General features: G+C 33.5%; 1 protein-coding gene across 1 annotated transcript in view; it reads right to left on the bottom strand.

The window, feature by feature from the left end:
• The window catches only part of LOC126781114 (neural-cadherin-like), a 60,009-nt gene that overhangs the window by 9,402 nt on the left and 27,213 nt on the right, over window positions 1-23,394 (bottom strand). The window contains exons 3-12 of the mRNA XM_050505936.1: window positions 8,552-8,563; window positions 7,691-7,992; window positions 7,183-7,319; window positions 5,220-5,436; window positions 4,703-4,871; window positions 2,958-3,808; window positions 2,653-2,844; window positions 944-1,134; window positions 827-840; window positions 365-761 (exon numbers count right to left, since the gene is read on the bottom strand). Of these exons, the coding sequence (XP_050361893.1) occupies window positions 365-761; window positions 827-840; window positions 944-1,134; window positions 2,653-2,844; window positions 2,958-3,808; window positions 4,703-4,871; window positions 5,220-5,436; window positions 7,183-7,319; window positions 7,691-7,992; window positions 8,552-8,563 (2,482 nt within the window). The remainder of the gene's footprint in view (window positions 1-364; window positions 762-826; window positions 841-943; window positions 1,135-2,652; window positions 2,845-2,957; window positions 3,809-4,702; window positions 4,872-5,219; window positions 5,437-7,182; window positions 7,320-7,690; window positions 7,993-8,551; window positions 8,564-23,394) is intronic.

Genomic DNA, 23,394 nt, shown 5'->3' with positions numbered 1-23,394 from the left:
TACGATCATTGTAATATCATGCTTACATAGAACGTCGGAGACGAAGAAAACTAGACCTTCCATTTGGAAGTTTAAATTGTAGGGGCGGTAATGCATAATGCCTACATGCAAAATATAATATGACACAGAGTTATTAATTGACAGAATACCTACTATTCATAGAGTTGCATGGCTAATTCAAAAATATTTATAAAATTAAATGTTTATTTCATATCACATATATATTCGAATATTCAGTTTCACAATTTAAATAATGAATCAGTCGATAGCAAAGTATATTTTAAATCATCAGTAATATAAATATTTTTGAATAGTCACAGTGACCCCATTCCACATAAGCAGTGAACCCACTAAATGCACGCACGTGTATCTCAAAAAGACCGTGTACTCGTGACGATGCAATTGCAATTCACGGACATAAAACATTACATCGCACTGAAACCACCATGAGTGAGGCAAATAATAACGATGGTTGAGGAGGCGCGCGGCGATGTCGTCCGCACCGTGCTCGCCGCGCTCGTCGTCAGCGGGGGCGGGGGAGCGGGGGGCTCTGCGGAAGTAACGCGAGCCCGCTGAAGACGAGCGCGGCCCGTCGCACTGCGTGCAGGGGGCTGCGTGCGGTGCCCGTGCCGAACAGTTAGACACGCACCTTGCTTTAACGGACACCACTTTGGCACCCACGGGCAAATTCTCTCGAATGTAGATCGGTCCGTACACCGTGTGGTCCCACACGGGGGGATTGTTCGCGCGATCCACTACGTCTATCTGGACCTCCACGGTTCTGGACAAGGGTGGAAAGCCCTTGTCTTGAGCCATAGCCTCCAACTTGTAAGTTTCTCGCTATCGGGGAAAGAGTCGATGGAAACAGACAAAACCACGTCGTTAGTAGTGTTAAGGAGTGGAGGAGCGGCGGGCCGGGGAGCCCGCTGCGCCTTATACCAACCTGGCTTTCACACTGGTCACTACGGTACCCACTGTGACATTCTCTTTGATGTGAACGGGGCCATACGTGGTCATGTCCCAGATGGGGGGCTTATTGTTCCTGTCTACCACGTCTAATTCAACGTCCACGTCTGCGGAGGAGGGTGGGTCGCCTCTGTCGGAGGCGCGCACGCGCAGTCGATACCTGTCCCGCTACAGATACACGGGTCAGAGGTCAGCGGGGACAAAAAAAAACAAAACACAACTCAAATATAAACATATAAGTACTGATTGCTAATAAATAATTAAAACAAGTAAAAAATAAATCGAATATAGACCACTTTCAGAGTATATTAATTATTGAATCGCTAATTGCTCGAAATAAAAATCATCGAAGAAACATACATACGTCGACCTCGCATCCACTAAGCAAAACTAAAAAAGAGGAAATAGTTACTGATAGTCAACTAATATATCGGAATCCACTCACGACGATCGCATCCACGCAGAGGCATCATTCGTGCTAACTTACAATACATTTGCTCGTAGCAGCCGATGTAAGAGAGTGCAAGAAAAGAAATTGGAAATAATACGTTTTCTGTATTATACATTTCCGGTCTGTACATTAGGGAAAAAGATAAACTGTACATTATTTATACTTTTTACAATAAAATAACTAAACTAATTAAAAAAAATTAAAGTAAAATAACAAAAAGCAGGCAAATGCATGCAGCTCTGCATACAAGACATGGCGGAAAGGTCAGGTTGTCATAAGAAGGTTTTAGTGACCTCGTAACGACTACAAAAAACGACACTCATTGTAATGAATATATTACAAACGATGGACGTTACGATTGACTGTACAAATTTTGGGTTTGAGAACGTTGCCCCTTTCACAGAAGGAATAATGTCACAACTGGCCAGATGGCCAAATTGCCTCACGGGCAATCTGACCATCTCAGTTAAATACTAAAATTTTATTTATACTAAGTAGTGGCACCCTGTAAAAAATCCATAATTATGATGATTATAATTATAAAATGATATCATGTTTATGAGTTGTCGTCATAGCGGCCGGAAGAGTCAGAGGCAGGGATCGAACCGCCCGACGTAGGATCTCCGCAAAAAATATCAGAGATTAGTAACAAAACATGTACTTACATAATCATAATACTGATAGGTATGTTCAAAAGCGTAAGCTTCTCAAAATCAACCGATTAAATTACAATAAAATAAATTTTAAAACTAATCTGTGCGAAATATACAGAAGTGCTCTTACGGAAACTGTACATGTTTTAGAACTAAACATAGGTTTCAACGGTGAAATATTTACAGCAGTATCACTTCAGTCATAAATATTATACACAAGTTCGTATTTATCATAAGATAGTCAATGCAAGACGGTGCTGCGGAAATAAATGTTAACGAAGGTTGAGTGCAGAGCCGGCGCCGGCGGCAACTGAAAGTAATCGTGCTGAAGAAGAACAAGCGCCGCGCCCCGCGCCGCGCCTGATGGACAACTACTCCTCCGGGCCTCCCAGCTATGTACAGCAGCGACAATTTAGAACTATTTACAGTAATAACTTAAAGTAGTGCCAATCAATCGGTCCTAGGGCCTGTAGGTAGCATTCATCCACCAAACTTTACAGTAAAGTTGATCTCTTTCATTCATCGTTCTCGCCACGTTTTCTCTCTCGTTTTCGTTTATTGCGAATCGAAATCAATACTTACGTCTAGAGGTTTCTTTAAAACTATCCATCCCGATTCCGGTTGAATCTCAAAGTATTCTATATCGGCAGGGTTATATGGAGCGCTCAAAGTATATACTATGGCGCCATTATTATCGGCATCCTCATCGGATGCCGATACCCTTAAGATATTTGTGCCTATACTGGCATCTTGTTTAACATTCTCCACATATTTCTGTAAGATATTAGGATAACTTTACAATACGGTCTTTAGACGAGTGGCTCGTGCATAAGCTGTTACATGCAAGCTATAATTAATATTACATTGCTATTTACAGAAACACTTACTTGTCTGTCGAATAGTGGTGGGTTATCGTTGACGTCGGTTATCTCAACTGTAAACGAACAAACGCCTTCCAGCGACGGCTCTCCCTGATCAGTAGCTTTAACGGTTACAGATACAAATTTTCCGTCGTCGCCTTCTCTGTCAAATACCTTATTTGTCGATACTTCACCGGTTTCTTCGTCGACGGTAAACTTGGTGCCTTTCTGATTCGGTTGTTGCACGATAGAATACTTAACCTGTCCGTTCACCCCTTTATCTTCATCCGTTGCATGAACTTTTATGACAGGACTTCCGTTGGGAGCCCCTTCTTCTACTTTTGGAAAATACGTAGGACAATCTTTAAATATTGGTTTGTTGTCATTTACGTCCGTAATAAATACAACTACTACAGCAGTCGACGTGTGTATAGTAGCGTCTCCATTAACACAGCACGCACCGTCGTCCAATGCGGTAACATTGAGTTCATATTTATCTCGATCTAAGGATATAGCTTTGTTATGTAATCTTATAACACCAGTGATTTCTTCAATGACGAATTGGCCTGAACTGGTACCGCCACCTACGAACCCGAAGCGGACATTGTCGCCGTCTTTGTCTGAGGCTACAACAGTCGTAACTAAAGTATTCGGTCCCGCGTTTTCATCGACGTTCGGAGTGTATACTTGTTGAGAAAATTTCGGTTCCTCGTCATTTTTATTTTTGGTATAAACTCGAACAGTAGCAGTTCCAGTTTTAGCTGGCTCGCCTTTGTCCTTGGCAGTGACAACAAATTCATAGTACGCATTATTATTGTCAGCGTCCAACTGTTTATTGTTTGTAATTATGCCGTTTGAGTCAACGCTAAAGTGATCATCTGTAAATCAAAAAAAATAAATATACGTGTTATAATATTTTTAGTTTATGGAGATTGACAGTGTATAAAATAAGTTTGTAATAAAAAAAAAATTATCGGAAAAATTCAAATTAAAATACTGTATAATAAAATATCCTTATTCGTGATTCCATTAAGATTTCCGTAGTCGTACACATCAACAAAGGTACACACAAAAAAGGTTACTACAAATTGTTTAAGCGAACAAACTTATTATTATATAATATATTTATTAATATAAAATTAATTAATATGTTGCACAAAAGATATTGAAATTTGATGAAATATTTAATTCGAAAGCTTTCTAAACTGAAATGCATAAACAAATGTTGTAAGCGGTATTCATGGTATAACTAAACTTTCTTTCAGTCCAGTCAAATATTATTGATTGATGATACTAGTATTAGATCATCAGGAGGCAAATTATAAATTACATTTTAAATTATTATCGTAATTAGAAACATATAACGTCTGTGACAAATATATATCTCAACGTCCTTTAGTCATATAGTCTACATATTTATAGGTACTATATATATACATATATAATTTAATGATGTATAGAGGTTCAAAAGTTATTTTGAACCGCAACTGGCACTTCTGTTTGAATACCTACTCTTTTGGGATATAAAAGAATATTTTAAATGAGAACTTTATTATTTCAATATTTAACTTTAAAGTTAAATATTGAAAAACTAACAGAGTTGGCTGCATTCAGAGATATCGATGGCAAATATTATAAGTTTTTTTGATAGTATCAACATAAAAGTCGAAATAAATCTTTTAATTCTTAGACAACTATAAACTTTTCGACAAGTACGTTAATATACGAAGAGGAACATTGTTGTATTAAAAGCGCTGTAACGTAACAATTACCTGAAACTAAATATTCGATTTCTGCATTTTTCCCGGAGTCAGCGTCCATGGCCTTCACTTTGAGGATACTGGTGCCGAGCGGAATATCTTCGTCGACGTTGTGCGCCTGGTAGTCAGGCAGCTCGAACTTTGGCGCGTTGTCATTGACGTCCGTCACTCGTATCGTAAGCTGAAGTTTGTTATGTACTCATTTAATTTATAAATATAACTTAATAATAAAATATGTTCTTATCTAAAGTAATAATTTAATATACCAAGCAAATTATATATTTACATTCTTAATGTATTGTGTAATACATATTATTAAAATAAACTAATATAGAAAAAAAACTGTTGCATTGAAAGCAAATGTCTAAATTTTTATTTTTTTAATTTGAGTGCAATATAGAACTAATATTGTTAACATATAACACGTTTAAATAAAGCATAAATTTCATATATATAAACATTTTAGTGTGTTAGATTGCATGGGGCGTTGAAGATCCTTGATTTAAAAGATAATCAATCCTCAACGTACCTCAACAGAAGTAGAGAAACCGCCGGAGTCTTCAGTGGCCGTTACGACCAAGGAATAGACATGAGGTTGGCGTAAGTCTTCGAAGTCCAACTCTTTAGCCAACTTCACTATTCCAGATGTCGGTCCGATGTTAAAGGTGCCAGCCCCTTGACCTTGCGCTTTCAAAGTATAACGAATCTCGCGATCCGCAAACGACTTGGCCTTTACAGAAATGATACTGAAAATAAATATTAAATTCATGTAAGTATTTTTCGATGGAAGGATGACAAGCGAAACTATTGCCAAATTGTTGGCATTGTGAAAAGTGGAAGAAATATCACGGTGATGTCAATCCCATATAATGTTTTTGAGCATTAATTAAACTTTTTGAACTATATTCCTATTTACTTTTATTGGTTTACTTAAGTGTCTAGCTTGTATTAGGAACAGGTACGACAACGGCCCAAGGAATCAAGATCAAGATGCTGCGACTTTCATATCGCAAGGCCATTTAAACCATTGTGCTATTGAAGGTTATACACCGGCCTCTTAATCTTCAAACTGGAAAACAGATCAGTCAACGTTTACAAGAGTACAATATTTTGTTTTCGAATTATTTTTTTAATTTAATTTTCAATCAAATATTTAAAGCACAGTTCACACAGTAATTAACTTTCTTAAGTAAATATATGAACAAATAAACACGCGTAGATGGATGGTGTACACTTTTTATGTCCAATTAACTCAATTAATTAACTCGCCACATAGTACAATCAACAAAAAGAAATGCATGTATAAATTGTCACATTTCGTATAACTGATGAACGCAATTGAATAGTTAACGAGGCAAAATTTATTGAAAGTATGATCGAACAAAATTCATTATGCGTGAAAAACAATGGAGCGTTATGATATTCGTCTGTAAATGGAGTAGCGTAAATTGAAAATGTAATGAGTAATGAAAATGAAGTATGGATGTTTCTAAAAAAAACATCAAATTTGTCAAAAAACATCACGCTGATTTTCATTTTTCCGGCTCTATGCCGTAATATGCCTTTAAGTGTTTTCTTTGCGAGCTATAGAGCTATTCTGTACAGACTCAAAACTATCCTAATATACGACATTGACACTTATAATCTCTGTAACACTTAAATGATCATGCATCAAAATAGTGTATCATCGTAAGTCGACTTACAACATTTCAACAGTGAGATATTAGATACCTACTTACAGAATGACATTGCTAGACTTGACTTCACTTTGAATATTAAATAAAAAATTTAAATTAAAAACATTGGTAAAACAATATTATATATTCAACATTCACTATTAAATAATAAACAACAAATATTTTTCTTAGTAAAGAAGTCCAGCTGACTTTTTTACTAAGTCAGCTGTTTTCAATATCGATATGTTCCCCTTCAAATAAACGTAAAGCTTATGTTAGAAGTGGGCACAATAATAGTAAGTATCGATTGCTACTTCTACGTCACTTGAGTCTTATAAAGTATATATTGTGATATATTGACTTCTTGGATCTAATGGCTAGCTTTTAATAGTGCAAGACCCGAATGGGGTCATAAGAATTAATGTATTTTTTATTAATAAATTTTCAATACGAGTCGTACGAGAACGTAAAGTCGTCGCGGTTGAACTGCCATCGGTTATTTCGGATTAGATAAGAAATACTTTATGGAAACTTTTTTTTGCGCACACACTAGTTACCTAGTGGTAGGGCTTTGTGCAGGCCCGTCTGGGTACCACCCACTCATCAGATATTCTGCCGCTAACAGTAATACTTAGTATTGTTGCAATAATGTAGTAACTCTTGCCCATTTGATTATTCTTAATTAAGATCGGTTGCCAAGACCACAATTGATCAAGAGAGCTTCATCATCATGAGCGTCATTATATCGACCGTGTATTCAAATAATAAAATAAGAGTCATACTACTTTACATATATAAATTTTGACGACGACTTACTCTGAATCTTTCTTCTGATTTTCAGCAATTTCTGCCTCGTAGCTCGGCAAATAAAATTGCGGGGCTCGTTTTCCACCGACGATACTAAGTCTCTCTTCTGGTGTTGACTGGAATCTTCTCTCATCTACACGACCGCTCTGAAATTTGTTTGAATGAATTCAGCTCAATTTTCTTTTCAATGTTTCGAGTAGCGTAAACTTAAATGTATTTTATATGTAATATTACGATAAAGATAGAAAATAAAAAAGAAATTATAGAAAGATGAAAGGCGTAAATTTATGAGATAGAAAAATGTTTTTATTGAAATGAATCCATACGCAAATATTCCTTTGTTGGATTATTAAAATTATGTGTAATGGGAACGAAAATCATTATTGGTTTAATTTAACAATACAATTTCATACATAGATGTGAAAGATTCGGTGAAGAAATTAACACTAATTTAATAACACTGTGTTCCCAGTATATGATTAAAAAGTAAAACTGTTTTTATTATATGAAAACATACCTGGTCTTCCGCTTTGACGTACAGTACATATTCCATATCCAGCTGGAAAGGATCAGTCCCACGGGTGCGGACCACGCCCGAACGTTCGTCTACTTCAAATCTTCCGCCTGTCCTATCTCTGACTATGAAGTAATGTATGTTATGGTCGGTATCAGGATCTCTGGCTTGAAGAGTAAAGACTGGCGTATTGGGAGCCGCATTCAGTTGTACCACAGTTTGCATTGGCAAAGGACGATTGATGAAATAAGGAGGTTCGTCGTTGACATCTTTCACGTGAATAATTACTCGTTGATTATCCGTGTCTGTAAAATTTACCAATGAAAAGTTACTCAATTATATTACATAACTTATACTTTATTTTTATTCAAATGCAAATTTAAAAGTACTTTAAGTTTATTTTTCATTTAATAACAAAAAAAAATTGACCATTCTTTCGTTAGATCGTAGCATTATAAAATATTTACGTATATATGATACAAACAAAATTAGAGCAGTTGCTATTTTTCGCTATCCCGAGCCAACTGCTCGCCATCGTGTGTCCTAGTTTATAATTTAATTCTTACTTTGTTGTAAAATATCTTATAGTTATTGTATACGACAGAATCTCATTTAAGATGTCTAGATTGTAACACAATATTTCTTTCCAATATTCTATTTTGTAGAATTGAATTTAATCCAGAGTTTTCAGTTCGCATAATGTGTCCGACTCCGATAAATAGATCTCGTTAGGTAAGATTCAATTATCGATAAAACCATCAACGAAATGCGATAATAAGGCTAATGAACAATGAAACTGAATCACATTTCATCAAATCGATTGCTATTTCAAAACAGATTTTAACATACAATTTATATACTTACATTTGAGAGCCACTGTTAGATTAGCATGAAAATAAAGAAATAACACATTAATTAAAATGAATTATATAAACACATAATCGAACAATGTATTAAATGCTCAATTTCCTAATTTAAAAATAAAATTACATATACACATTTTAGCAGAGATGGCTTGCAAAGTCGCAGGTTCAAATCTCGGCAAGCAACATTGAGTCATATCCTTAATATGTGTTGATAAAATCTGTTACTTACTGTTAGTTGACTTTTTTAATAACATATTAATCGAACAAAGAAATCGCCAACATGACAATATGATGTCCTAAGTGCAGGAATGATGATTTGGTCCTAAATGCAGGAATGAGTTACAAGTCACAAACCAGACAATCGTACGCCCTTTGTCCTGTGGGATTTAGTTATATGTATCCGTAATAAATCCGACATTTTGTGTAATCCTATTCGGCGGCTTCAGTTTCAGGGGTTATTTCACACACAACTGAACACAAGAACCCTATTATGTTTCCAAATCGTTAAAGGAGTATATGTAATAAAAACACATATTGTAACCAACTTGAGTATACTGCGTTATTTTGATTGAGGGAAATTATTGCAAAATTAAAAGTATAGTATATTTAAGCTGTTGTCGTAAAACTATGTCGTAAGGAAGAAAAAATTTGAAACATCTTAATTGATAGTTATTGAAAGAATTAATAATTAAAGAGAATAAATAAATACGAAGCACAATAGATAAAAACGAAAGTTTCGTTAATGAAATCAATATATTTTCTTATTATTATAATAATATTTAACGATTTATATATTATGCGCATACAAGCAACAAAACGTAGAGAACTTGACGGCATGAGAGAACGACATGACGTTTGCCGTCACGACATACGAGTCAGTCTTAACTCAAAGGCGCGCCAACATATTTCACATCAAAAACATTTACATTTTAATATTACAACATTGTTTAAAATATAAGCAACTTTATGCGATAAGTATAAAAACAAAATAAAACTTTGAATTTGTTGCTTTAGAATTTGAAACATTACTTAATACTTTGGCTTAAACACAAGTCCGTATATAGCAAAGTTACTTCGATGATCTTCGAGCGCCTCCCGGCAAAGGTACTGCCAAACCCGTAATAATGCCAACTTTTAGTTTATACGAAATAAAGTATTGTGTGCCAACTGTTTTCGAACAACAACGTAACTATTTGTTTCTCTATTTTAGATATACAAAAAATATATTAAGAAAAAATGCTATCTCCCTTATTAATAAAATTTGTATAACGGTTGTTTGCTCTTTTTTTATTCATTCATAATGCTCTTTTCTTCTTCCGGATGCAAACTATAATTTATATAAAGTAAAGAATCTTAAATAATTCTCCTTTTTTATAAATATTCTTTTGTTGCCAAATTTGTAATATGTCATGTAGTGTATTATTAGTTATCCTTATTATAACTGATTGTCATGAAATTTTACACGTTGTCAGTTTGAAAAAGGACATCGGTTACCTTAACTGCCACTTCTCACTCGCGGATAAGTCGCGGGCAGAAATTAGTTACTAGTTACCAATAATTATGATACTACTGGATATGCCTCACATTTTATTCATGTATTTTGTTGGTGATATACGACCTTACTTGTTAACGATACTTATCGAGTGATTAGTTAAACATGCTCATCATCTTTTCAATGTCAAATCAGATATTTTTAACTTTTTTTTTTATAGAATAGGAAGGCGGACGAGCATATGGGCCACCTGATGGTAAGTGGTCACCAAACGCCCTTAGACATTGGCATTGTAAGAAATGTCAACCATCGCTTACATAGCGAATGCGCCACCAACCTTGGGAACTAAGATTTTATGTCCCTTGTGCCTGTAATTACACTGGCTCACTCACCCTTCAAACCGGAACACAACAATATGAAGTATTGCTGTTTTGCGGTAGAATATCTGATGAGTGGGTGGTAACCACTATTACATTATATTATAATATCTATGATATACCGCAAAACAGGTAGGTACCCCTACCCAGACGAGCTTGCACAAAGCCCTACCACCAGTAAAACTTTTTTAACTTTAATTAATTTAAATCTTAATTGACCAACACAAGATTATATAGAAGATAAACAAGCATTGTATTAGTACTTGTTGAATTTTAAGCAGGATCAATATAAATTTAATTATATTTGGTTAACATAATTTTTAATTTGAAATGTTTGAAAAGAGTAACTAATGATTTTCTACTTACTTTAGAACTGGTGGCAGCTTTACATTTATGTTAAACAATTTTGTAAAATGGCGATTCAGAAAGAGCGAAATCAGTGTTCAAATAAGCAGCCGCTAAGCAACGTTTATAAGGAAGACCGCTAATAAACAGATTAATGTTAGTTTACTGGTAATAAAACAGATACATTTCTTGATATAGCTATAGTATTTTATATAGCATTGTGTAGTAAAAAAGTAATCCATAAATGCCAGATTTATAAAGGAGAAGGAAAAGTATATGAAGCCTAATCCAGTATCTGATCTGTTTGCTCCAAAGGATATTGCCAGATAACATGTTTCATAATACTTTCCGATACATGTATTTTCCTTCATAAACGTAGGTAGAATATTAAATGAAAAATATTCAACAAAAAATAGTACTATTTCTTAGTCAATTATAAGAAATATCTTTGTTTTACTGTTTAAATACATTTCTGAAAAATATTTTGATTCGTTTGTAAATTATTTTGTGTTTTGACCTATATGTAAATCGTCTATAAAAATAAAATGAAATAACAATGATATTGTACACTTTAATACTGTCATTACGTACATCTGTCTTAAAATATTCTTATTACTACATCTTCGACAACATGCTTGTAACTAAAGTTTTCCGGATACAAAACACAGAAATATGTTTTGCATACAAACTCTACTACATCTGGAAGATCGCCAAAACTTCAATCTAATGTTTGTAAATATTTATTTCTGTTTGTTTTCGTATGATAATATTATGTATAAATTACAAGATTTGTATTCTGTAACTTATTCTATTAGTTTATTTTAATAAAAAATCTGAAATTTTGTCTATTTCGCATAATATTATTAAATACACATTCTTATCATTTGACCATAAATAGGATTTTACGCTGATTGTAAGAATTTTACATTTTCGAAGCAGTCTGGACTCCTTATTTTGGTGTTTAGCCAACCATTGATAATATCTAGCGTAGCTGAGATAAAAAGAAACTATTTTCTCTATAAAGAACTTGTGATAAATATCAGAGAATATATAATAACCATTTTATGGTTAAATTATTGTAAAGAAGGGTATTTAAACTTTCTTTAAGCATAATTAATAATTCGTTTTGTTATAAAATCTAGTACATTTAATATCACAAATTCAATTTCAATTCTTAAATGATCTAAAGAAGAGATCCGTAAATTACTCGAATTCTTCAAAATACGTCATGTTTTAATATCGTCGTGTAAGGTTGAATGTTTTAGGTTAAGGAGGAGGGAGCTATCGCTTCTACCTACCCCCTCGCCTTCTTCAATATCATCATTCTACGCATGCGTACACTAAAGGTCTCGTGGAATCCGCGTGGTCTACGCGACAGCCATGACAAATGATTCTGATCTTACGTTCGTAGAGCGTGCTACGATCACACAGATCACTTTTACTTTTAAAACAATTATAATATGTAATGAATTGCTATTTAATTTAAACGCATTAATTATTGCTTTTAACCAAATTAATGAAAATTATGTCCTATGTAATACGCGAACATGTTTTGCATGTGTGCGAATTTTATACATACTACATGTAATATAATATACATATTTATAATTCTTAAACTGAGCAATCTTTAGAATTTAAACTTTTATATTACGAAATATATCGGTTTTATCAAAAGTCATAGGCGTAGTCTAAATTACAATTTTGATGTATAGCTTGAGCTTTAGTTTTCAAAACTTGTATGGTAAGTTGTAAATTATTCCATTACATGTTAACTTTGTCGTTGGAGCGTGTCCAATGGGCAATGTTAACGTATGAGACATGAATAACCTAGTCGTATCACGTTCAATGTGAAGCTGCTGCTCTGTGGCGGTACAATGAAGCGGAGAAACTTTGATAAGTTGGAGTCTGAAGCAAGTCGAATCTACGGGTGCAGTGTTAACTAGGGAAGCCGTTTAGATGGAATTTACAATGGGACTACATCTTCACAGATGTTTGCGCTTCGAATGAGAATGTAAAGAGGTTAATTAAAACTCCCTATGTTGTTTCCAGTCGAGCCGAGATTCCCAGTGGTTAGAACGCGTAAATCTTTCGTTAACTGATGATCGTAGGTTCAAAACCAAGCAATCGCCACTGAATTTTCATGCGTTTAATTTGTGTTTATAATTAATCTCCTTACATCTTAAGGAAATCTGCATATATCTAATTTCATTAAAATTCTGCAACAAGTGTATCATATGTATATATATACGCAAAGCGTAGGATTAGCGTGGTGGAATAAACTCTACACCTTCTCCTCGGAGGGAGAAGAGGCCCAGTAATGGGTCATGCACAGGTGAAAGATATAGTGTTATTTGTAATATGATTTTTAAGATAATTTATAAGATGATTTCATTTATTCAGTTTTATTATTATTATTATATTATATTCGGTTTTATTCTTGTCGTTATTAATAGAATTTACCTTCCAGAAACGCAAATAAAACGACTATTTATTCAAAAAGAAACCGTAATGTCCGATAACAAACTTTCCGAATTTTTAAATGCATCGTCTGTCGCTGCTATTCCATCAATTAGATACAGTTATATTAGGCTAAGAAAATAGTAAAATTAGATACTTTCTAATTAACAAAGCGTCTCGGTCTCTCCCACCGGATCAAAATCAAACTGTAATAGTTTATTAAAATTGGTAGCGGTGAGCGATGTTATATAATTAAATAATATTTGATAAGTCTTTTAGAAAATGAACATAAAATGCTTAAGAACTTTTTACTTAAGAAAATATTTTCATCGTTAAACAAACTGAATAAGGCATCGAAACTAATGCTATACTTATATTATTTCAAAATATATTAATCTATATTAATATTATAAATGCGAAAGTAACTTTGTCTGTCTGTTAATTTTTCACGGCTAAAGCATTGAACCGTTTTTGATGAAATTCAGTAGGAAGAAAGCTTAAACACCGAGAAAGAACTTTTTTAACTAGCTTCTTCCCACGCGGTCGCGTAGCCGCGAGCAAACAGAAGTATTAATTAAATTAAACTAAAGATATAAAAAACACGAATTTTAATATCTCTTCTCTTAAGAATGCATATTAGATGTAACTTTTCAAAACTTTCCGTCTCTTTATATCTATAGGAAAAGTTTCCGAAATTCGTACAAACTAAGTAGCATTTGAGCCACTTCCCTCCATTTCCGTGGATAATAAATCCTGAAAATCTGAATACCTGCAGCACTCGGATAGAATATAATTTGTAACCCAATTCAACCGCATTCTGAAAGGACATTTATCACATTTGACGCCGTATTTAAGCACGCTCGAAATATCCCAGCGCTATTTACATACCGCTTGTCCGGATTTTAATACGGAATTGGCTAGAACTTTCGTATTCCGAAACTGTTTTGAAATTAAATATGGTCATGGATGTATTAAATGGCGATTTCTTTGATAATTTATATGATAGTTACCACTATTTTTACGACGTTTTTGACGCTGTTATTACCTGAAACAGAAAAAATAAATCATTAGTATAAATAATTGTAGACATGATTTTTTTTTTTTATGTTCATAGGTCTACAAAACAAAATGACAATCAAAAAATTTAAATGATTACATTTCTCTTGGTGTAGACACGACATGCGTTTTTGATTAAGTGCGAAAAAAGCGTCTAGTCTGTGACAGCAACAAAGACCTAAGCTTATAAGTTTTTTTTAATAGCTAAATAATTTAATCTATCGAAGCAGTTTTTTTAAACTTTTTTTCAATGAGGCTATAGAACTGTCGGTTGTATGATTGTATCAGTAGTATAAAGAATTAATTCATTATTATTATTTACAAAATGAAAACGATATATACTTATGTTAGTTATTAAAACTCTCATAAAATAAGCGAGCAGCTACTAATTGACATAAGGAAAGTCGATGGTAGAGACCGTTTTGTAAAACCAGTCTTAGGGCTACATCCGTTATGATATAAACATATTTATTAACGCTTTATTACCTAAAAAATTTTTAGTAAGACTTAATCATTTTTACACAGTAACAGTCTGTGAATGTCCCACTACTGGGCTAAGGCCTCCTCTCCCATTTTCGAAGAGAAGATTTTGAGCTTATTCCACCACACTGCTCCAATGCGGGTTGGTGGATTACACATGTGGTAGAATTTCAGTGAAATTCAAGCACGAGATTAATTATAATCAAAAAATTAAGCACATGAATATTCAGTGGTGCTTGCCCGGGTTTGAACCCACGATCATCGGTTAAGATTCACGCGCTCTTACCACTGGACCATCTCGGCTTGTTATCATTTTTAAAAGAAAATATTTCTTATAAGGATTCTTATAATAAGCCTCTTTATACACTTTATTTAAAATAGTTAGTAGTAGTCTAGTTTTTCTAGATTTCTTTTATCATGGTCAAATATAATTAAATTTTAATGACAATTATATAAAACATAAAGCAGAATAAATCATAATACTGAATAATTGCCATAAATAAATATGAAAATCTAAATTGAATGTCACATTATCATACTTAACTTTAGAAAAGTTTTCATAAGTTATTAGTTTTAAGCGCCGAGATACAACTAAGTAAAAATAAGAAAAAGGTAGCAAATGTACGACCATTTGCTATTTCTGAAAACTAGGTTACAATATTAGTAAATACATTTTTCTACGGAGCTCACTAAGTCGACTGTGAGGTCTTTATTAATAACTTGCAACTGCGCACAATATACCGCGAGTACGAAATTACGGTACCAGCTAGTTAACAATTGCTTTGAAATTGCACATGGCATGGTCTCTAAACGAAAATATTACACGACAAAGTAACCGTCGCCATAGCAATTACTGCGCGGAGAAACGACGACAGTTTATAGCGTTAATTATAAAACAATATTTTTGTGTATATTATTTTTAATTAACTTTTTTTAAAAATAAATACTCACACACTTAAATGGAATAAAAATAAACAATTAACCCCTTCTAACCTTAAAAACTAACTAGGTGAATTGACATTGGCAGGTTATGTGCCGGGTTAGGATAGGACTGGTGGTCCTCTGACTGATCAATAATTACCGCCAACCATCAACACTTTGTATTGCTCTTTTTCGGTTAGAAGAGTGAGTGAGCCAGTGTAATTACTATCCTAAATCCCATGGTTGGCACTATAATATTATCTAATTTTCTGGAACATATTTTATTTAAAAAAAATATAGCGTCGTAGAAATAGCACGGACTATATGTATGTACGTATTGCTCAATATGAGTTTCAATAAAGTTAATTGCACGAGTATCGTTATGAAAATGGCCTAAATTTGAAACAACGACATTGGCGCCTATTAATAATAATAACTTATGACAATTTATAATGAGTTGTGTATGTGGCTGTGTATAGTCTGTCCAAACCTTTATTTTTACTTTTTACAGTTCGAGTATTAACCAAATAGTGTTGCTCTAATGCGTTGCCGATTCGACTTCTTACAACAATCAACTTTATTTAAGAAGAAGTTTTAATCCTATAATTATAAAGTACTTGCAAAATTCCTGAAGTATTAAGTCTCATTAAGTGCCCTAAAAAAATCTGGAAATTGCGAAGATTTATAGTAATATTTATTCATATTAATTTGACATAAATTATATCGGTCAATTTTACTAACATGAAATATCAATAATGTAATGAAAGTAATCAATAAAGTACAACATAAAGATTAATTTTAAACTTCGAAATATTAGAAACTCCCTTTTTCTAATGACCGAATTCTCACATATTATTATTCCACTGCCGCCGCACGTTCAAGAAGTTCTTCAAGCTGGAGCGAAAGCATTGTTGTCGTTCATTGGTCAAACGACATCCCAACACGTGAAAAGTAAGAAAGACAAATGTACTTATAATATTTTATAATTTATTAATTAAAATCAAAAACATAGTAATGCATAGACATTTTAAAATCACATACCTAAACAATTAAGTAAGTTAACATTGCGTGATGCGGTCAATTTGTCGGGTCATTTGACTGTAGTCTGGATACGGGTGCGAGGGTGGCAATTAAAAGGGCTTCATTACGACCCGAGAGCCCTACAACTAACATTAGCCATATTGCCTTACAATACACCAAGAAAAAATATATTGACCCGGGGTCATTCTTTAAATTTTATTCTAAATTATAATTTATATTGCACTCGTAATATATATGATAAAATAAAATATTATCTACACAATTTGCGGCCGCAGCTAATCACAGATACGTGTTGTCATTGCATGATATTAATAAACATGTGTATGAATAAATGTGTGTGCAAAATCTCATTTTCCGAAGGGAGTAACTAAAAATGACCGAAGAGAAACATATAACCTAAACAAAGGTTTTACGTAGTGGCCGAAGCACAAAGGTGTTATTCTGATAATATACAATTCCAAACCAAATTCTGGATTTTTGAAAATTGAAACCATTTTATTAATAGATACCCGTGCTTAAATAGGTAAGCCCTGCGTGTATAACAACCATTTAGTTTGAGAAATACAGCTCATTATGTTTTCTTTGTAGATAAGGTATGAGATATTTCCGAAATAAAAGAACCTATTACATAAACATATTATATAAACATTTTTTTAATATGTTTAATACAACTATAAAGACTAGAATACAAAGCCAAATTAAAGTTAACTAGTAAGGAATTGTTTTTATCATAAAATAATGACGGATGCTAGTCTGTTTACGTGGTGTAATTTTTCTTATATTGTATATTCAGAACGATACAGATACTTAATGACTTTGATATATTGATATATCTATTTTTATATATAAACTTAAATAAAAAATTACTGGTGGTAGAGCTTTGTTCAAGCTCGTCTGGCTAGGTACCACCCACTCATCAGATATTCTACCGCAAAACAGCAGTACTTGTTATTGTTGTGTTCCGGTTTGAAGGGTGAGTGAGCCAGTGTAATTACAGGCACAAGGGACATAAAATCTTAGTTCCCAAGGTTGGTGGCGCATTGGCTGTGTAAGCGATGGTTGACGTTTCTTACAATGCCAATGTCTAAGGGCGTTTCGTGACCACTTACCATCAGGTGGCCCATATGCTCGTCTGCCTTCCTATTCTATAAAAAAAAAAAAAATATTAAAAAAATATGATTTTTAACAATAATAATGATCTACAAAGAAATATTAAAACTGTCATATCGTTTTCATTCACGCTTAGTTATCGTATTTAATAAGTCAATTATGTTGGTCATGGAATGGCGATAAACAGTGATTACGAGTTTATTAGAAGGCATAGTCCACAAGTGCAGTGCACCAGCGACACTTGACAATATGAACTCGTCTTTAAGCACGCGCCGGCTTGCGACAGCGACTAATGATATAGAATTAGTTGGCTACTAATAGCGGTAGCAGTTTATTATCCCCCATACACCATTCCGACGCTGAGTCAGTTATAACTGACGTCTGTGACGATCCGTCACAAATGGTCATGGAACGCGTCTCACTTTGCAGCATTCATTTATAATTGAATGTTGATTTAACTGAATTGTTCATTTAAGTTACAATGTTTGTACAAAATATAATTTGACAAATATTATGCTCTACTTATGTATATATAATAAATCGCGTTAGTACTAAAATATACCTCCGATGGTTCATAAAAAATATACTGTATTGCTAAGGGTAGTATTTAAATGATTAAAATAAAATAGAAAATTTTATTAATTTTATCGAATTACTTTAGTTTTTTTTTATTGTGTGATAAATAGTTCATATATTCTGCTTATTTATAATTTCTTCATCATATTAAGTAATGAAATTATATTTACAACTGAATTCACCGGCTTCGGTAATGCAGAATAATAACAAGTTAAAAAATATAGTATTTATTCTACATTACGAAACAAAGGTCTCCTGAAAATTTCAAATTTCTACGTGTAATAGTTTAGACAGCGTTTACAGTCAGTCAGTACAATGTTTTTTTTGTATATCGAGGGATTCATAACAAACGGACGTAAAAAAAAACATTTTCCGTTTTTATACTGCAATAGAAGGTACAATACAAACTTCTAAACATACTTAGTCTAATATTTTTCAGATATTTTTTGGGTATTCATAGTAATATAAGCGCCAAATACTTTGGAACTGAAATAAATTTAATCATTATGAGAATCATTAAAACATTGCCAATGTTTTAAACATTTCTATATATTTTAATAAACTACGTATTTGGTCATAAGACCATGCCAAGTATGATAGAACTAAGGATTGAACGTGCTATCGGCACAGGATAATTGAAGCCATACAAAAGTTAAATAAACTGCATTCACACATAGGTAGGCAAGTGTTGAAAATACCGCGTTAAATAAACAAAGATATCTATCAGTCAATTGTGTCTATCGTAATTTCGTTTACATTCTAGATGCGGTTATTGTTATTTAAAAAAAAAAACAAAAACATGTGTCCGAAATTATAAATTGTGTTGTTTTATATAGCAATGCATCTTTAATTTTTTTTACACAAGTAACCTTAACAGCCTGTGAATATCTCACTGCTGTTAAGGTTACTCTTATTCTCTCTAATTCCTGCTTCCCCCTTCCTTCTTAAGTCCACGCGAGCTGGTTCTCGATGTCACCGCCTAACTGTGACATCAATTCCATCGCGCACAAAGAAATTTGGCAACTCCTTTCTTTGCCGCACTACCAAAGAATGGAATTCCTTACCAGCTCACGTGTTCCCCTCCTCTTACAACCCGGGTTCCTTCAAACGAGGCGTGAAGAGGCATCTTGCGGGCCGGCATGGCGGGGACGGCTAGTACAGAACATTCTTCCCGACTGTACTGGCCGTCGTCGCGTTTGGACTCTACTACCACTTACCATCAGGTGGAGTGGAGTCATTTGCCATCCCGGGGCATATAAAAAAAAAAAAAAAAAACTGCTGGGCTAAAGGGCTCCTTTCCTTTTTTTCAAGGAGAAGGATTGAAGCTTATTCCACCACGTTGCTTCAATGTGGGTTGGTGAAGTACACATGTGGCAAAGTTTCAATGAAATTAGACACATGCAGGTTTCCTCACGATGTTTTCCTTCAACGTAAAGCATGAGATGAATTATAATCACAAATTAAGCACATGAAAATTCAGTGGTGCTTGCCCGGGCTTGAACCCACAATTATCGGTTAAGATTCACGCGTTCTTAGCACTGGGCCATCTCGGCTCCACTTTTCTTCTTGGTTTACACAAGTACTAAATAAAAACTAAAGTTATATATAAAATAATATATGTATGTATATATTGTTGATCCTACGTAACAGTACGTACGTGCATTTAAGCAGTTGGCCCTAACGACGACTGACACCCCATTAAGTGAGAACTTATTTTAAATTGACAAACAAAAATTAAATACAGAAGTTATATACATATATATTATAGCACCTACGTAGAACTGCATATGTGCTTTTAAACAGTTTGCCCTAATTACGGCTGCCACCCGACCGGGCACTCTAGAACTTATCTTAAATTGGTAAACGTGCGGGTAGTATCCGGGCAAGGTTTAAAACACCATCGGGGTCTTCACATGTAAGTAGTTTTAAGTGCCCACACTCCACTTAGTAATTAAGTAAACTTTAATGAACAGAGATACATTAAAGAATTCATTTTAAATCAAATAACCCTGTGTAGTACAGTAGTCAATCAAAATATAGTTAACGAATAAATAATAGGCCAAGTTTTTCAAAGCTACGGTAAAATCGTTAAAAACTACATATTTCACATTACAAACAGTTATTATCTCTACAAATAATTTCTATACGAACCGTTCGTAACCATTGTATTTTAAATGAAAAGGTACATAGTCAACTACCTATGAATTAAACATCCTGTCAAATGGACTAAATATTTTTAATGTATTTTTCAGAGCATTAAATCGCTAGAAGCAAGATAAACATTTTGCAAAAAAGTCACTATAAAGATGCATTGTTTTGGAAGTCGGTTTCTTCCTTGAACAACAATATCCCAGCTAGAATTTCAATCTATTCCATAGCTTCTGTATTGGTTATTAACTTATGACATTAATAAACGTTGTTGAAAAAAACAGCGCAATTGAAAACTTCCTCCTCTTTTAAGTAGTTAAAAGTACACACCTACATAATAATAATAATGTCCTCCAGACAGATTTCGGCCTCGGCGGCCAATCTCAAGTGAGATTAGCCAACTACGCAGGAGATATTATAGTGCACAAGTGTGTGCGCAAACACAGGTGCACTCTCTATTCTCTAACTCTCATAATCCGATGGGACGGCAATCCAACACGACCGGAAAGAGTTCAGGCGCAGGACCAACGGCTTTACGTGCTTTCCGAGGCACGGGAGTGTACACACTTCCAACTGCCAGGCTCCGGGCTGCTACTAAGAATTTTCTGACAGAAAAACCCAATAACTTTTTTATTGGCCCGACCTGGGAATTGAACCCAGGACCTCCGGGTCTGCGGCCTTATATCAAGCCACTAGAGCAACGAGGCAGTTAGTAAACACCTATATACATATTATATTAAAGCAAGAAAGCAAGCATCGACGGAGTTTGATCCACGTCTATCATATAAAGAAGCAAAGTATATAGAAAATAATAACAATATTTAATTTATATCAGATGTTATTTATATGTACTGATTATTTTAGTTATATATAAATGAAATTTGCGAGCGAAACAACGCAACCATAAAAACCGGAAAACAGACACATAAGTTTATGTAAATAGAATTAGTAGTAAGTAAATATGTCTAAATATTTTACTTGTATTAATAGTAATACCATAATGCCCATTAATAACGTTATTGTGAACATTATTTTTAGACATCTTTATAATAATAACTAGTAAGAACTATGCGTCCGGAGTCAGATCCTCATACAATCACTATTTAAAAAATTCAAATAAGACAACAACAACAAACACACGTAGTGTACACTAATAACAAGTTTCAATTACTGGTTTAAGACATTTATTTCTCAAAAACGAATACAATTCTCTTAATATGAGAAATACACGTTAATCATGTAAATAATATAAAAATAATGGAACGGGTGGGTATTAGTAAATACTTAATCTATATTATTATAAATTAACATTGTTGTTGGTGGATAAAAGATAAAAATTACACTACTATTACACTACAACATACTTAATTTCAATTAATCCAAACATTGAGCGTATGTCTGAGTGTGAATGTTTTTGTATGTGTGTAATGTTTTTGGATATACATATGTGTTCATTTACTTCATTTATCGACACTTAACAGTTTTTCTACTTTTTCATAATTAAACTAATTTAACCAAGTTTATATTTTCTATTTTAATTAAGAGATGGTTATCTCTTTTGTATTAAATAAAATAGTTTATTTTTTTATAGATAAAGAAGATAGATTAGCTAAATTTAACTGTAATTTGAAATGAAATCAAAATCTGAACTATTTCAAACTAGGCGGTAAGCCGAATTTCGCTATACGGGATATTCATGAAATCTCGAACGTAGTACGCTGGGACACTTTCATTACTGTGATGTCCGGCGCTACACAGTTCAATGTCCGGTAGTCTATATTTAACACACACTAGCCAACGCCAGTCGTAAACTGCACGTGCAATACAATTCCTTCATATACAGATTGAGAAATACTTTCTCTAACAATAGAATTTTTCATGTAAACTGTATATTTAAACTATAGTATCGAAAAGGCAATAATATTGTTACATGATTTTTATTTTAAATCTAATGAATATTTTTTTTTATATTTACATTAATTAATTCGCATATTATATAATAATAATAATAATATCCTGCGACATTTTTCACACACGGCCATCTGATCCCAAATTAAGCTTGCACAAAGCTTGTGCTATGGAAACCAGACAACTGATATACTACATATACTACTTTTCTTTTGTAAATACATACTTATATAGAAAATTAAACCCAGACTCAGGATAAACAGACATGTTCATGCACACAAATGTCTGTCCTGGATGGGAATCGAACCCACAACCTTCGGCGTGAGAAGGCACGTATCTACCAACCACGCCAACCGGCTCGTCAAATATTACAAATATTACGAATTGATGTCTACAGACTGATCTGTCTAAATAATACCATCGTAAGCTTTTATAGTACGAGAATTTTCGCGTGTCCAATGCGCTGAAATCAATAACTTCGTCTCATTCTCAGCGGACTAGAGTTCTTTGCACTTTGCAACGAATTCATTACTAACATTTTCTTAACTATTTCAATAATATATAATACAAATTCAGAAGCATAATATAAGCACATATGTCTTATATATTATTTCCTTGTTCATTATCTATATACCATCCGCACGGAGTATGCAGTCACGTCCTGTACTTGATACTCGAACAAGATTTGTGCTCAATATGACGCAAACGAAATTAGATTTCTATTTATTATATTATATGTATTTCGCACTGAAATCGAAGCCAACAAGAACATTTCAGTATCGTAGAGATATGAGAAAATTGTAAGCCTAATAAAAAAATATCATTTGATCTTCTTACATTTTTTGTAAAAAAAACCACCATATCTAATATATGGTTATGGTAAATTTAAGGCTACAAATACATGAAATATGTATATCTAGACTAAGACTG

Source organism: Nymphalis io, chromosome 3, assembly GCF_905147045.1.
Source record: "Nymphalis io chromosome 3, ilAglIoxx1.1, whole genome shotgun sequence".
Lineage (NCBI taxonomy): Eukaryota > Metazoa > Arthropoda > Insecta > Lepidoptera > Nymphalidae > Nymphalis > Nymphalis io.
This window is presented reverse-complemented; position numbering and strand designations above follow the sequence as displayed.